General features: G+C 41.9%; 1 protein-coding gene across 1 annotated transcript in view; it reads left to right on the top strand.

The window, feature by feature from the left end:
* PLCE1 (phospholipase C epsilon 1) overlaps nucleotides 1-17,160 on the top strand; it is a 321,538-nt gene that overhangs the window by 128,594 nt on the left and 175,784 nt on the right. The window contains exon 3 of the mRNA XM_047072225.1: nucleotides 4,600-4,921. Within this exon, the coding sequence (XP_046928181.1) occupies nucleotides 4,600-4,921 (322 nt within the window). The remainder of the gene's footprint in view (nucleotides 1-4,599; nucleotides 4,922-17,160) is intronic.

Genomic DNA, 17,160 nt, shown 5'->3' on the forward strand with positions numbered 1-17,160 from the left:
TCCGACTTCGGCTCAGGTCATGATCTCACGACTCGTGAGTTTGAGCCTCACGTTGGGCTCTGTGCTGACAGCTCAGAGCCTGGAGCCTGTTTCTGATTCTGTGTCTCCCTCTCTCTCTCTCTGCCCCTCCCCAACCTCAAAAATAAATAATAAACATTAAAAAAAATTTTTTTAAGTGGATGATCTGATAAGAGGTAATAGCCTGATTAATGTGGTGCCTGAACATTGCCGTATCCACCACCACTTCATCCACATTTCAGCATTTTTCCAACAAGCACCTTATTAAAGCTTATCCAGTATTGGTATGACTGGTATGTGTTAGTCCAGATCTTGGTAGAACCTGTTGATTCTTTTTTGTTTTTAGTGAATGGAGTGTTAGCAATGGTGGTGGTAGCTCAGAGCTTTATTCTAGAAGTCTTCATCTTTATGTCTTCAAACACATTTGAGGACTTAGAAACAAGTGCTGATGACAATGCTGAATGATTACTTAGTACATACCTAATATTTATGTATGTTGAAGGTAAACTGCAACACCCCTTGAGTGCAGAGACCATGACTTTCTGTGTCCTTGGCAACTAGCACAGGAAGGAGCACACAGAGCACATGCTGGGGGAGCTCAGTATATGTTTATTATATATATCTATAGCCACGTTTATATCCCATTAAGGCAGGGATCACATACTCATATACTAATGGTGACCAGATATGGGCAAGATGGGATCACTAGAGAGTGATAGGGACTGGAGCCAACTGGAGAACTTGTGCCCCAGGTAACAAGGGAGGGTCTATCCATTTGACACCACATAGGAATGTTCAGTGTTACCAGATTGTTCCAGTTTTTAGGAGATGCTGTAACATCAACTTTCTTGATTTTATTTTTTTTTTAAGTTTACATGTTTATTTTGAGAACAGAGACAGCATGAATGGGGGAGGGGCAGAGAGAAAGGGAAAGAGAGAGAATCCCAAGCATGCTCTGCACTGTCAGTGCAGAGTCTGACACAGGGCTTGAACTCATGAAACCTGAGCCAAAACCAAAGCCAGATGCTTAGCCAACTAACCCACCCAGGTGCCCCTAAGTTTATTTTTTTAGAGACTTATTTACTTAAGTAATCTCTGCACCCAACGTTGGGCTCGAACTCATGACCCTGAGATCGAGAGTTACATGCTCTACTTAGACTGAATGAGCCAGGCGCCCCGCTTCTCTGATTTTGAAACACTGTGTGTCAGATCAAACAGGTCCTTTGTCTGATCAGGTAAATTTGACCTATGGCTAGCCAATGTGTCACTCCCTACATTAGGCACTGATTGGCACCTCTCTGTTGCATCACAATTACTCTGAAGACCCAAGGAGGAAGGGGAGCCACAGAATAAGGCAGAGATGGAGCAGTGAGATGGTAAGAGAGGCAGGACTTCAGGAAAGATGGATGATTGTCTATTTCAGAGGTGAAGGAAATGAAAATGAGAACACTTGATTCGAGTAAATTATTTGGTACAACAGTCGTTCCCTGGCTATATTCTTGGAAGGAAGGAAGGAAGGAAGGAAGGAAGGAAGGAAGAAGGAAGGAAGGAAGGAGAGGGGAGGGGAGGGGAGGGGAGGGGAGGGGAGGGGAGGGGAGGGGAAAAAAAAAAAGGAAACCGAGGAAAATCAAAGCAAAGCAAAGCAAAGCAGAGAAATCCATGGTCAAATAACATACATGAGAAACACTCCAAATACTCAGTTAAACAAAATAAAATAGATTTCTTTACTCTGACCCTTTTCACTGTCTTTAATATTCTAATATGCAATGTAAATCTTCAAAAGGAGAAACATGTACTAAGTTTTTCAATGATCAAGGAGTCCTTATATCATACAGTCGCTCTAGATCTAATGATCTGAGGAAAACATTTAGGGAAACCTGGATGAGGGACTGAATGGGACACTGGGAATCTGAAGGAGTGGTGTGGAAACTGGGATGCACAAGGTAATGAGTGAAGACATAACGTGCCAGTGGAGCAGCTTGGCACATAAAGTAGGTAAACCCATTAGTAACCAAGAACTGTCAGCATATTAATCTTTATAAAATAAAACCTTCTTAGCATCATTCCTCTGATAAAAACAAATAAGCAAAAAATAAAAAGTGAAGGGTTCCCAACCTCTGATGGATTAAACCTCCTTGCTTAACATTCATGGCTCTCCTTTATCAGGCCAACTGACCTTTCTAATTTCCCAGTTATGCCCCACACTCACTCTCTTCTCTAAATACACTGCTTTGCTCACCGTCTTTAAGGCATTTACTATTTCCAGCCTCTTCACCTTTGCTCACCGTGTGAGTTGACTCCCCCAGCTCCTCTGATTAGAACCGTGCCTGTTTTCCAAGGCACAGCTCAAATCTGCTTTCCCTCGGAAGGCTTCTTTATCTATCAAAGCTCACAGTGGGTTCTTTTCTCTCAACTTCTAGAGCATTTAAATTTCTGAAGGACTTATTTGAGACATATCATGTTGGATATTGCCTGTATGATTTGGAGCTGAGAGAGGAAAAGCATGTCCGGAGCTCTGCATCTCTCAGCCCCAGTTTGCCCTCATAATACACTCAAATAAGGTTAGGATGATATTATCCAGCAGCACATAAGAACAAGGGTATAACCCCATAAAAGTGAATTTCATAGACCATGTTCTGTTGTTATACAACCACCTGCTGTTCCTTGAGGATGGAAGAGTCCATTCTCTTCTTGCCCAATAGTAATGGGTGCCATTTGTAGACACTAGGGTGAGCACTTTACATGTAGTCTGGTGAATCCCAGAACATCCTAAAAAGGGGTGTTAGTATCCCCACTTTACACAAGAGGAAGCTTTCTCTAAACATTCAAGTCAGCTTGCTCATGCTTCTGAGCCTGTCTCTAGCTGGTCAAGGCAGAGCCAGCTGCACAACCCCACATCCCTGACCCCAAAGCCTGAGTTCTATCTGTCCCAGCACACCATCCCCATGGCTACACTGGCCACCAGAAATTTAATGACAAAGAATTAAAGCTAAAGAATTCATACTCTTCCTTCAAGTGCCAAATACATACCAGTAGGCTGCAGAAGGTAGATTAGAAATCTAGTTAGAGTCAGTGCAATTTGAACATCTGGGGGTGTTCTAGGTACATTCTAGGGTCTCTTAAGGACCTAGCACACCTCAGTGATTGTCCTGTCAAGTGCCAGTGGTCCTGGTTAAGGTGGGATTTGGAGTGTGCAGCATCACAGGGGCACATTCACAGCCTGGAGGACATTCAAGGGACTTCCTTTCCCTGGGTACTTATTGATGTCACGAGAGGGCTTGACCTTCATTTTCATCCTACTGTGAGCTCTTTGCTTATCTGTCTGCCTTACTAGTGTGAACTCTCTGAGGGGAAAAGCTATCTTATTTACCCAGACCTGACACATAACTGGTATATAAACACAAAATAACTATTTGTTGAATGAATGATCAGGCAAGGTGCCCAAGGTAGCATGATGGAGGCAGCACATTGTAGTCAACTTTTATTCCACCATCAGAAAACTAGATTAACTCACCCATGTGGTATTTCTTCCCTATTATTTATACACTACTCAGGAGTCTCAGGCTTCCCAGAGACCTTGACAAAACCTAAAACCTCCCTGTAATAATAATATCAAACCTCACAATTTTCAGGCCTCATCTTTTAAATTGGATTGTGCAATTTTTCAGCAAAGGGGGTATGTGTTACTTCTTGTACATGCCCCACATCTTTCAGCACGCTGCCTCCACAGAGCAGGATCTATATAAATGTTGAACAACTATATTGGAATTATGGTTGGAAGCTTGTCCTAATTGTGCAATCTCCTTGCGGTGCCCTGCTGGCTCAGTTGGTGGAGCATGTGACTCTTGATCCTGGGGTTGTGAGTTCGAGACCCACGTTGGGTATAGAAATTACTTAAAAATAAATCTTAAAAAAGATTGTTCAATCTCCTTGAGATAAATTTTTGGTGAATTCAGGTAATAAAGGAGAGAGGAAATCAGGATAGTGACAGAGACAGAACAACAAGAGTGGGCAGGAACTGTCAATGCTTTGGAGGTGGGAGGTGAGAAAGGATGAAGAGGGAAAAGGATTCAAAGACTTTGGACCAAGATGATGGATTGAAGGATTGTGCCTGAGAGAGAAATCTAGAACTTCTCCATCTCCGTGACCATCTCATCCTCACTTCAGTTTGAGCATAGAGAAAAGATTCCTCATGAATGTCAGGTTGAAGTGCTCCTTGGAGGCAGACAAATCTGGGACAGTCATGCACACAGGAGAGTCCAAAAGGACTAAAAGGAAAGGTTTGACTTTGTCGCCCTGCAGAAGAGCTTTGCTCTGCTAAGGAGAGGAGGAGAAATTTGAGCTGAATATATTTTTGGTTGGAACAACTTGTAAGTGCTCTGTTTGATAGCACGGTTGTTTGAATGGCCGATTTCATAACTGCACATAGCTTTTCCAAATAAATGGTGTCTGTAGAATGTTCAGGTTAATGCATGAGTCCAGTGCTCAAGAGTGTTTGTGCTTAGAGCAACTGAGCCTTCTTTCTTAATAAGTCATCTTGGCATTTTGTCAACAAACTAATTTGCTTTTCTAAGAAACTAGATTAATACTTCCTGTACTCTGTGCTATTCACAGATCTACAATGCAGTGAGAAGGAGAGAAGAAATAGAAAATACAATTGGATCTCTTCTTCATTTCTTCACAAAGCTCCCAGCCTCTGAAACAGCCCATGAAAGGATTAGGGTTGGTCCGTGCTTAAAGCAATGTGTCCGAGATACCATATGTGAGTACCGTGCCACCCTCCAGAGGACGTCCATATCTCAGTACATCGCGGGTTCTCTGCTAGAAGCAACCACATCTTTAGGAGCAAGAAGTGGCCTACTCAGTACCTTTGGAGGATCCACCGGACGAATGATGCTAAAAGGTAAGGTCTGAAATTTCACTTTTCATCTTTGAGTACAGAAAGGAATCTAGGTTAACATGTGATGAATACTTCCTGATGAATACTTGAGGTCACTTAGTGGCAATTTTAAATAAATAAAAGTTGCTGCTTTAATAAACTATGAAAAGGTAGTCCTTTATCAAAATCCTTTCAGGTGTCAACATTCCAAACAATAAGCATTAAGATTTTGACATTTCATTTCCAAAAGAAATAAATGGTTACAAGGCTATCTTTGATATTAAAAAAAAATTTTTTTTTGACATTTATTCATTTTTGAGAGTGAGAGAGACAGAGCATGAGCAGGGGAGGGGCAGAGAGAGAGGGAGACACAGAATCTGAAGCAGGCTCCAGGCTCTAAGCTGTCAGCACAGGGCCTGATGCGGGGCTTGAACTCACAGACTGCGAGATCATGACCTGAGCCGAAGTCGGCCGCTTAACCGACTGAGCCACCCAGGCGCCCCTGATTTTTTTTTTTTAATTTCTCAGACACAGGGTTTCTCCTAGTGGTAGTCTATGACAGCTGTCAATTACCGTGATAAGACCAAACAAGTGTGGTCATGTGGTCACAGTGAAAACCAACATGGGTGTGAAACAGAGTGAAATACAGTTCTTCCTCCTACACAGAATCAATAGGTTCATGTTGACCAGAAAAGCTAAAGGCCATCTTCCAATGACTCCCATCTTAACAAACAGGATATTCGGGCATCCTGCTAAAAAATGAAAGCCAGTGGAAAATGGGGCCCCTCAGCACCAGAACTTCCCAGCTACTTCCCACGAGTAGGCAGACAGGCAGGTCAGAAATGGCAGTGCACCAAAGAACCTTGGAGATTTGTGCACTGCACAGCTGTCACAACCCACTTGGCAGCCTTCCCTGGCAGGAAGCTGCCAGCCAGACGGGGACCATGCAGAGCAACGTTCCACTGCCTGGGGGCTGCCAAGGGCTCCATCTGACATCCGGCCATTTCTCTCAAGGAGAGCAGCCAGTGTCCCTCTGCAGTAATCCGCAGACCTGTGGCTAGCAGGTCAGTGATCTTCCTCCTGGATCTTCAACCACTGTCCCGGCACACACACCCTGGGGAGTACACACCTGATAGGAGTACACACCTCCCTGTGTACCATGTGGGTACCATGTTGGTTTGTTTCCTGGAGTCATTTTTTAACTTTTGCAGCTTGGTTATACATAATGAATGAAGGAAAACGCAAGGTGTGTGCTTAGAAAAGCAAAGCATAAGGAAACCAAAGGGTTTCATATGTTTTTCATTTATTCAATCTGTGTTTTGAGCCTCTGCCAGGTGCTAAGTGCTGGGTAGGAAACAAAACATAGTTGTCTACCATCATGGAGCTAGAAGAGTCTCTAGGTGGTAAACAGTTTCCCCTATGCACGATACTCAGGATTTCTCTACTCTGTTGTGGCTCCTAGTAACTGCCAAGCTTCCACTCTCCATCCATGCTCTTCCTGAGAAGTTGGGCTGAGATTGGCATGTGGAATTGTTGTTGCTTCAAGGCTTGTGACTCTATGTAAGGACCTCATCCTATGAGTTAATCAACCTGTGTTTGTCAGATACCCGATCTGTGCCCAGCAGAGTGTGTAGGTGTATGGGAGATTATAATGAAGTGCAGGTCAATTTACTTGCCTTCAGGTTCTTTATGATCCTAGTGAAGAGGCCAGATTTGTGTGCACCAAGTATTCAAAGAATAATATGGTACTGCAGGGAGTTGAGTACTAAATAATGTAGAAGTGGCTCTAATCGTTCAAAGAGTGTAGAGAAGGAATTAATGTCCTTTGTGACAAATGGCTTTGCCCCAAACAAACAAAAGTCAACAAAAGCCACTTTCTTTCTTCTCCATTAATTGCAGAGGGACAAATCTCCAGGCTCCCTGACCAAGGCAGCTGCCTCCAGTCTTACACAGACCTTTGGGAAGGAAAAAGGAGGCTGCTAGTTAGCGTGTCTGGGACCCTGGCAGTAACTTTATCTCAGTTGATATTTGTACTTCCCTTTTCAAATCAGAACCTCATGGATCCACATTCCCAGCTCAGAGATTCATTGGGTCATCAACTCATGTGTCATCTTTAAATTAGCAGTTTATACAAGAGTTGGGAGTTTCTTTAACTTTCTGTTTTGTAGCTCTTTAATGCTTTTTGATATCCCTCTGTAAGTGGCTTCTGCTGAACTATACAGTTAGCTGGCTGGCTTCTGCCCTGGGCTTACTTCTGTAGTTCTGACTTCTTCTCTTGGAAACCTTTTCAACTTCAGGGCCCTCTCCTGTAGACTCTTCAGAGTCTATACATGCCATAGTGAAACATAGGTTTCTTTAACATGCCGTGGAAGAAAATGCACCCAAAAAACCATATAGGCATTCAAAATCATAGAATGTTTATAGACTCTGTAGGTTCAGCATATTGACTAACTGGGTCTTAAAGTCTGATGGCCATATATTCCAGCGGGGGGGCTGGGGCACATCCTGGCTTTGACTTGGTTGTCTGCTTCTTTTATTGTTCACTGTATGTTCTGTGGCACTGAACGGGCCAACAGCTTTCAGTTCTGTATTGCTAATGAAGATCTCTGGGAAATATATAACACAGACTCAGTTCCCATTTTATAAATGACTTGTATTCCAAAAGTTCATTTCTCAGGAGCTATGTGGAACTTAGAATATTTTCCTAGAGAAACAGTATTAAACATTGTGATCTGGGTTGACTCTAGTCCTCAAAAACCTCTTTAACCCATAACACAATTGAAATCTATACACTTCCCATGGAATAAAGAGAAAAACACAATTATTGGAATACTGTGAATCAGCCTCCAAGGAAAAAGCAATACAAATGAGTTAAAAGACACTTCTTATTTAGGGAAAATAAGTTTAGTTAAGATGAGTAGAGTTAAAATGAAAGTATTATGAAGATTTTGAAAAGAACTTTGGGCCATTGTAGAGATTTCAGATGTTGGCATCTAGTTCTCTTGCTGTGGATAATTACATTTCAAAATTCATACCTATATAAAACAATCAGAAAGTTATTATCCCAGTACTTTCCCCTTCTCCCACCCCTGTTTTTCAAATGGAGGCTTATAAATGGAGTGGAGAAGGGAAGAGAGGCAGGGAAGTATTTAAACTTTTTTCCCAGAGGAAAAGGATAAGGAAGAAAATGACTTATTCCATGAAAAAGTCATGTTTGAAATAGGTTAAATAGAGTTTGGAAAGGTCGAGAAAAAGGAGGAAGGGAAAAGACAAATACTGTTTGAATCTATTTATATCAGACACTTAGAACAGTCAGCATCATAGAGACCAAAGGCTGATGGGGAACAAGGAATGGGGAGTCATTGTTAATGAGTATAGAGTTCCTGTTTTATAAAATGAAGGGTTCTGCACAACAGTGTGAATGTGTTTAATACCACTGAACTATACACTTAAAAATGGTTAGAATGCTACATTTTATGTTATATGTATTTAAGCCTCCCCCTACCCCCCCCCCAAAAAAAAGAATAAAAAAAATGTTTAAAGAAGAAGATGTTAGGAAGGTCTTTGGTCCCAGGCCTATTAAGATGTTAGGCCGAGGTTGTGAAAGCTTTCACATGAACCTCCAGGAGGCACAAGTCAACTCATCTTCTGGAAGTGGTTATGATTACAAGATGAGGGTTGGAGGAGCCTGCAGTAGATAAGAATAGGAAGAGAAAATGTCCAACCAGTTTTCATTAGTCACAAGACATTCACAAGTCAGGAACTGGTGACTCAAGGGTTGATTGGCCAAAGTTGTGCAATCTTGCACCTTTACCACAGCCTACAGGATTCTGCGAACTCTTCAGCACTTCACTGAGCTTACACACCTCTGATGGTACAGGTCGCTCTAGAAAGACAGCCAACAATCAGTACACAAACATTCTGCCGTCAGGACCACCAAGGATGGTCTGTCTACTAACTTGCAAGTTTTCCAAAAAACATGAAACATTTTCTGATATGAAGCATTGATTGGGAAGGGTGTGCCCTTGATTACTAAGGTGTGCTGTGTCACAATGGAAAAGGGAGAGTTTACACCATCTACTTCTAGCCTGAGTCCCTTTCTCCCCCTCCCATTAACCTTGCTAGAATCTCAAGATCAACTCCCAATAGCAGTGGCAGTCAAAAGAATTATTGATGTCAACAATCAGGAAGTTTTCTAAACACATTACCTGCTTTTGTTTCCTTTTTTTCTCCAGTGGACTATCTACTGAAAATTACAAAAGCAAGATAAAGTAAAAAAGGAGAGAAAAGAGTGACATCTCTGATATTAATGTAAAGCACTGATAGTAAAATTAGAAAAAAAACATAAGGCAGCTAAGTGTTCTCAAATGTCCATATTGGGCCAACCAATATTATAAATTTGGTACATTAAACTCAATATTTCCTTCTCAAATTATTGCTAAGTAAGTTTCTAAATTAAAGGATTAAGTATTTACATATAACCAGAACAAAGTTCAGTTATTCATATATAAATTATGTAGTAGAAAAGAAAACTCCACTGTTCATTTTTACCAGTTTGAGTGTATGTATGTAGATGTAAAGAATAACTAGGGGCACGTGGGTGGCTTAGTTAAGCGTCCAAGTTCGGTTCAGGTCATGATCTCACAGTTCATGAGTTTGAGCCCCGCGTTGGGCTCTGTGTTGAGAGAGTGTGCCCTACATATTTAATATTCTTATTGGAAGTAGGCAACATTTTGTTTCTGATAGAAATGTCTAATAAAATTTTGACTTATTTTCTTTCACCACAATAAGGATATTCTATTTATGTATTTTTCTAAAATTAGTACCTTCAAGGATAAAAACAAGAAGTCATAATAGGAATACACACACACATTTGAACTATGTGACTGTCCCTCATAAATAATTTAGTTTATAAAGGCTGTATTAGTTGACTTCCTCATAATCAAAATAATTACCCTGTACATGACTACCAAGCAGGGGAAGGCATATACATACTTCTAATTCCAAGATTTAAGTTTATATAAAGAAATCCTCTGACTTGTTAGTTTTGTGGCCTTGAAATTATTTTCTTGGTGGTTAAAAGTATGCTTTAATGTAATTTAGAGTATGTTTCTGTACAAGTTAATCAACGAGAAAGTACTTGTTCATTGCCCACTGTGGCCGAGTACTGTGTCATCTCTGGGAAGAATGCAAGAGATCACCTCTGAAGTCTTCAACTTGAACAATAATATTTCTCACTCCAGAGAAAATGTAATATTATGTTTTAGGTCTGTTGAGGTAGCTCGTACTACCCACCAAAAGATTCATAAAGTGCTGGGCTACTCAGTTGATGGTAGGGTCTATAGCTCATGGGGCCAGTAAGGTTGGTGGGCACAGAACAAACCCCTATGCCTTGGGTCCACAGTAGTCAGATGTCATCCAGGACTATGACTCTGTGCCTGAGTGTGACCCAGGAATGTGACTCCATGTCTAGCTGTGACCTAAAGATGCTCAGATGTGACTGAAGAGTATGACTGCACACCCAGGTGTAACTTCAGAGTAAATCACCAGATGTGACCCAAGCAGGTCACTCCATGGCCAGGTGTAAGTGAGGATTGTGACTCCTGCTTATAATCAGGGGATATTTCCAAAGTACCAGGGAAAGGTGAAGTCACCTACCTCAAATATTACTGGGGACATGTTTCTTTCTTTTTTAAAAAATTTTTTTAATATTTATTTATCTTTGAGAGAGAGAGAGAGAGAGAGAGAGAGAGAGAGACAGAGACAGGGGAGCAAGTTGGGGATGGGCAGAGAGAGAGGAAGACAGAATGTGAAGCAGGCTCCAGGCTCTGAGCTGTTGGCACAGAGCCCAGTGCAGAGTTCACTCTTGTGAATCATGAAATCATGACCTGAGCCAAAGTCGGACACTGAACCAACTGAGCCACCCAGGAACCCCAACATGATGCTTCTTAAGTCAAAGCAATTATGCATATTTTGAAAGGGAAGAAGGGCCAAGCAGAGGAATTACATTTTTTTTCTTTAGTTTTTTCAAGATGAGTGATATCTCTGAAATTTTAAACCCTTCCATTTGTAAAGAGAAAACTGGGTTTAGGGGCAGGTTAGAGTGGGGTAGAATCACAGTAATAAGTAATACTACTTGTTAACATTTTCTTAGTTCTCACTTGGTGCCAGGTATTGCTCTGAGTGCTTTGCCTGTGTGATTTCACTGAAAACCATTCAGTGGTCCAATGAAGGAGGTACTGTTTACTAATGAGGAAATTGAGGCCCAGAGACATTAAGAATCGTGCATGTGGGTACATAGGTCATCAGGAGTAGTGTGAGAACTCAAATCTAGGCAGTCAGTTGAGTGCATACGTTATGTAGGCCCTTCATCTGCATTATTTCAATTAGTCCTTATTGTGGATTGACTTGCATCCCCCAAAAAAGATATCCCGAAGTCCTAATCCCTAGTACCTATGAATGTGCCCTGATTTGGAAATAGGGTCTTTGCAGATATACTCAAGTGAAGATGAGATCATTTTCAGTGAGAGTGAGCCCCAAACCCAATAACTGGGTTTCCTTATTAGAAGAAGAGAAGAGGGGCGCCTGGGTGGCTCAGTCAGTTGGGCATCCAACTTCAGCTCAGGTCATGATCTCGCGGTTCTTGGATTCAAACCCCGCATTGGGCTCTGTGCTGACAGCTTGGAGCCTGAAACCTGCTTTGGATCCTGGGTCTCCCTCTCTCTTTCTGCCCTTCCCTGCTTGTGCTCTCTCTCTCTCAAAAATAAATAATATTAAAAATTGAAGAAGAAGAAGAAGAAGAAGAAGAAGAAGAAGAAGAGAAGAGACATAGAGACATAGAGACATAGAGACAGACCTACATTGGGGTGAATACCATGTGATGATGGAGGCAAAGGCTGGAGTGGTGCCACCACAAGCCAAGGGACATCAAAGACTTCCAGACCCTACTAGAATCTGGGAAGAAGCAAGGGAGGATTCTAACCAGAGTCTTACAGGAAGCATGGCCCTGCCAACACCTGGATTTTGGACATCTAGCCTCTAGACCAGGGACAGGAGACATTTCTGTTGTTACAAACCATCCCAGTGGTGGTAACTTCTTATAGCAGCACTAGGAAACTAAGACAGTTCTTTTGACAATCCTGTGAGGAGGGAATTACTAGCAACAGGAAGTCTTCAGGGGGCTGTATTTCATGATAAAAAGCTTGGATTTTACCTTGTAAGTAAGGAAAGACACTGAAGGGTTCTGAGGAAGGGTGTGATTTGATCAGATCGGGTTTTTTAGAAAGACCCATCTGGCGTAAGTCTCCATGGAATCGAGTGGTGGGTGTGTTTACAGAATCAAGGAACATGTAGTCATTGCTATTTGATAATGTTTAATTGAATGAGATAATTTTAGAGCCAAAGAAAGAAAACACTAATTTTCACTGTATGTTGTACAGACATCAAACGCATACAAAATGAAAATGCAAATACACTTAAGAAGTTTTTGAGCTGGCACAAAAGCCATTTTCAGTGTCTCAATAAGCCATTATCAGCACCAGGGCCCTGGAATGGTTGCAGGGCTATCTTTGGGGCCTCCCTTACTCCTGTCTGAACTCCTCTCCCCTCCTTCCCCTCTGGCAGTCCAGAGCCCCCCTAACTACACCAGCCCATCCACTCTTCACTCATGTCCCCATAATAATATACTTTCCTGTTCTTTCTGTAGTGGATACCAGCTCGGCTTTGTGAACAGAGTGTCTTGATGGGTTAGAATAGAGATCTGGAGTGTTGACTGATGAGGGAGACTCCCTCGGGAGGGCTGGGGACAGATGGAGGAGCTGGTGGTAACTGGCAGAGGGAATGGGGCACACAGATGCAAAGGCACGAGACAGGAAGAGACACAATGTGTCCAGGGAACTGCTGGTCTACCAGGCTGTTCTGGCCGAAGCTTGGAAAGTACAGAGGCTAAGTAGGAAGGCATGGCGCTACGGCTGGGGGAGAAAATAGGTCTCCAGGGGGCTGTATTTAATAATAAAGAGCTTGGATTTCACCTTGCAAGTAGTCTGAGATGCTGAAGGGTACTAAGGAAGAGTGTGATTTGATCAAATTGGGTTTTTAGAAAGCTCCATTTGGCTATAATAAGGGGTGGGGCTGTACAAAGTGTCATCCTTAACTCTGGCCTAAGTATCCAAAGTATAGTCTCTTGGGTTTCACCCCCGAGCCTACTGAATTAGTCTCTGATACTTCAGGTGAGTGTGCTTGGTGTGGAAGGTAGATGGAGAGAAAGGACAATGAGAACTGGAGGCATTTAGGAGGATATTGCTAAGGCACTGTTCCTGGTAGGGTGTTGTTGGCACATTTAGCAACGGGTAGAAATTACAGGGGCGCCTGGGTGGCTCAGTCGGTTAAGCGTCCGACTTCAGCTCAGGTCACGATCTCGCGGTCTGTGAGTTCGAGCCCCGCGTCGGGCTCTGGGCTGATGGCTCAGAGCCTGGAGCCTGCTTCCGATTCTGTGTCTCCCTCTCTCTCTGTCCCTCCCCCGTTCATGCTCTGTCTCTCTCTGTCTCAAAAATAAATAAACGTTAAAAAAAATTAAAAAAAAAAAGAAATTACAAAAAGGCCGCCCTCCCCACTCTCCACAGGGTGATGCAGCCTCATACCCATGCATATCAATTAGTGCACAGCATGCCGGCTGGCTGGATTTCAGACCTCTTTTCCACTCAGGTAAGCATCTTTGTGCACGGCGCAAACTGTTCGCTGTACCAGAAGTACAGTGGTTATAAGCAGGAGTCGCAATCCTCAGTTACACCTGGCCACGGAATGACCTGCTTGGGTCACATCTGGTGATTTACTCTGAGGTTGCACCTGGGTATGGAGTCACACTCCTCAGTCACATCTGAGCGTGTTTAGGTCACACCTCTGAATCCTGGGGAAGCCACAGAGAGGTGTATATAAGGGGTAGAATTAATACAATGTGGGGATTGAATGGATATAGTATGGATATAGGGAGCTGAGCCTAAGATGACCATTAATTTTATCTTTAAAAAAAAATCATTTCTGGGGCGCCTGGGTGGCGCAGTCGGTTAAGCGTCCGACTTCAGCCAGGTCACGATCTCGCGGTCCGTGAGTTCGAGCCCCGCGTCAGGCTCTGGGCTGATGGCTCAGAGCCTGGAGCCTGTTTCCGATTCTGTGTCTCCCTCTCTCTCTGCCCCTCCCCCGTTCATGCTCTGTCTCTCTCTGTCCCAAAAATAAATAAACGTTGAAAAAAAAATTAAAAAAAAAAATCATTTCTGATGAACCTGGGTGATTCGGTCGGTTGAGCATCCTACTTGGCACCGTCATTCATGATTTTACGGTCATGAGATGGAGCCCAGAATCAGGCTCCATGCTGTGCGTGGAACCTGATTGGGATTCTCTTTCTCCCTCTTTCTGTGCCCTTTCCTCACTCACACTCTCTCTGTCTCTCAAAATAAATGAATAAATAAATAAATAAATAAATAAATAAATAAATAAATATCATCTCCAATCTTCCCATTTGTTATTAATGGTTAAAAATTAATAGGATTGTTGGATTATATGCCTACTCCTGCTTCATTCCCTACTATCATTTCAAGTAATCAGGAAGTCAAGGGTCAATTAAATACTAATTATTGAATTATTGAATGTACTAACACCTCTAAAATAAGTACTAAAATAAAGTACTAACACCTCTAAATTAAGAAACTAATAGGGGCGCCTGGGTGGCGCAGTCGGTTAAGCGTCCGACTTCAGCCAGGTCACGATCTCGCGGTCCGTGAGTTTGAGCCCCGCGTCAGGCTCTGGGCTGATGGCTCAGAGCCTGGAGCCTGTTTCCGATTCTGTGTCTCCCTCTCTCTCTGCCCCTCCCCCGTTCATGCTCTGTCTCTCTCTGTCCCAAAAATAAATAAAAACGTTGAAAAAAAAATTAAAAAAAAAAAAAAGAAACTAATAAATTCTTTTTTTATTATTTAAAAAAATTTTTTTAATGTTTATTCATTTTTGAAAGACAGAGAGAGACAGAGCACAAACAGGGGTGGGGTGGAGAGAGAAGGGGACAGAGAATCCGAAGCAGGCTCCAGGCTCTGAGCTGTCAGCATAGAGCCCGATGCGGGGCTCGAACTCACAAACCGCGAGATCATGACCTGAGCCAAAGTTGGATACTCAACCGACTGAGCCACCCAGGCGCCCCTAATAAATTCTTTATGATTAAAAAAAGTTCTCATCGTTGAATTCAGAAAGGTGATTGGTGAGGACAGCAACCTGTGACAGTCACTTGTGGTTTCCATATGTGACCTGGTCTTGAAAATGTCAAGTCATAGTTACAGAATCTCAGAATGGTCTATGTTCCAGAAATTCATTTGCGAGATAGTTATTTGAAACTCTATATCCACAGACAAAACAGCAATTGAATTCTAAGCCTTCCCCAAAATACTTACTTGACACAAATAAAACTGAACTCCTGAATATTTTAAATGAAAAAGTTCTAAAAGATGATTTTCCTATGTCAGTAATTAAATGTTCCCCCAAACCATACTGGAATAATAAATTGTTGTACTTATCCTGAAAGAGGCTAGTTTAATTAGAGAATGGTAAAGAACAGATGAATAACCCTGAGGGAGTTAAGAAATACATTTAAATAGAAGCATAAAGTGAGAAGTTTAAGAATAGTTTTTAAAGCTGAGGCAGTTACCAACAGGAAAAAAACTAAAAATATATAGCTTGCAATAATTGGGAAAATGGGCCCAATTCTTCATCTTTAATTGAGGTGATTGAATATATTCTTCTTTCAGGGGAAGAGAATATATAAAGACATTGGGGACGTAACCCTTGTATGGTGTAAGGACATAACTGCCAAAGAATAGATACAGGAACGAGCAAAAATGATTACCTCCAAGAGATGGCCCTTTACTTGCCGTTTTCTACTCATCTATACTGTTCGAATGTTAATTTCCATGAGTACATACTATGTGTATCGTGCTTTAAAAGAGGCTTTCGGAGCCTGTGTGAAGATTCTGCTGGATTCAAACCCCTCATCTCCAATACCATTGTTATCAGTTGCCGCACTGAAGACCATTGGGGTTATATTCAGATGAGAAAATAGAGAAGGGGGGGACCAGAGGTTTTGTTGAAGGAGGGTGGGGAGAGGGCCTCGGAGTGAGTAAGACCAGTATAATTTCAGGCTCTTTGTCCTGATAGAACTGTCAACCTCTAAGTTACTTCACAGTTAAAAGAAATTCAGTCAACACTGTGTTATCTTGAATAGGTGACTTTTCTTCTCAAGGCTTCAGTGTCTGCATCTGCAAAATGGAATTAAGAACACAACTTTATAGAGTTGTTTTGAGGATTAAATGAGATATGTAAAGAACTTAGCATAGTATCTGGCACATAATATGTGCTCAATAAATGTAATGACAATGATGGTGATGCTGAGGATGATGATAGTGGTAATGATTGCTGCCACCTTAAAATACCAACCTTCCACTGTTCTTAATTCAATGCTCTGCTTTTAACTCAGTCACAGATGCACACAGAAAGAAAGACACCCTCCAGGTTTCCATGGCTGTGGACCCAGAGCAGTAACATTTTAAGGGATACTTGAAAGGGGGTATCTACAAGCTGGGGGCCACCCCTATATAAAGTCTTTAGTTAGGTTTTTCTTAGGACCCATGCATCAGGCCATTTATTCATTCATTTATTTATTTAACAAATATTTATTGAGTATCTACTGTGTTCGAAGCACTGTGCCAAGTCCTGAGGATAAAACAGTGAGTAAGATAAAGTCTTAACTTTGAAGGTGCTCACTTGCTACTGGAGGAGATGGACAGAAAAACATGCAGTTTTCGGTACAAATGTTATAGTTGATAAGCACAGGCTCTAGTGGCTCAGAGGGAAGTCCCTATGCCATCTTGAGTGAAGTCTGGGGTTCCTAAAACCATTTAAGAGCCTGGAGAAATGTGAACCTTATTTCACCAAGGAAAACAAGTGCTCACCTGTATTATGTAGCTTCTGCTGTTTCTACTTCATTCTTTGTTGATATCATCTCTCTCCCCTCCAGAGTGGAAAAGATTTATTCTTGGGATTAAGAGCCATGTCTAAAATCTATGATTGATAGAAAATTTAGTGTTCAAGTTCAAGTTGGTACATTTTAGTGAAGATGCATACAATTAAATAAGACTTTTCAGTAAATGTAACTAATCCTTTTTAGTGTTTTTGGATTGTTTATTCTAAAGACAAAAACTCATTTAAAATTTTTTTTCAATGTTTAT

This window comes from Lynx rufus, unplaced genomic scaffold (assembly GCF_022079265.1).
Source record: "Lynx rufus isolate CCGP_SWC_20201006 ecotype Redwood Valley unplaced genomic scaffold, mLynRuf1.p SCAF_11, whole genome shotgun sequence".
In the NCBI taxonomy this organism is placed as follows: Eukaryota; Metazoa; Chordata; class Mammalia; order Carnivora; family Felidae; genus Lynx; species Lynx rufus.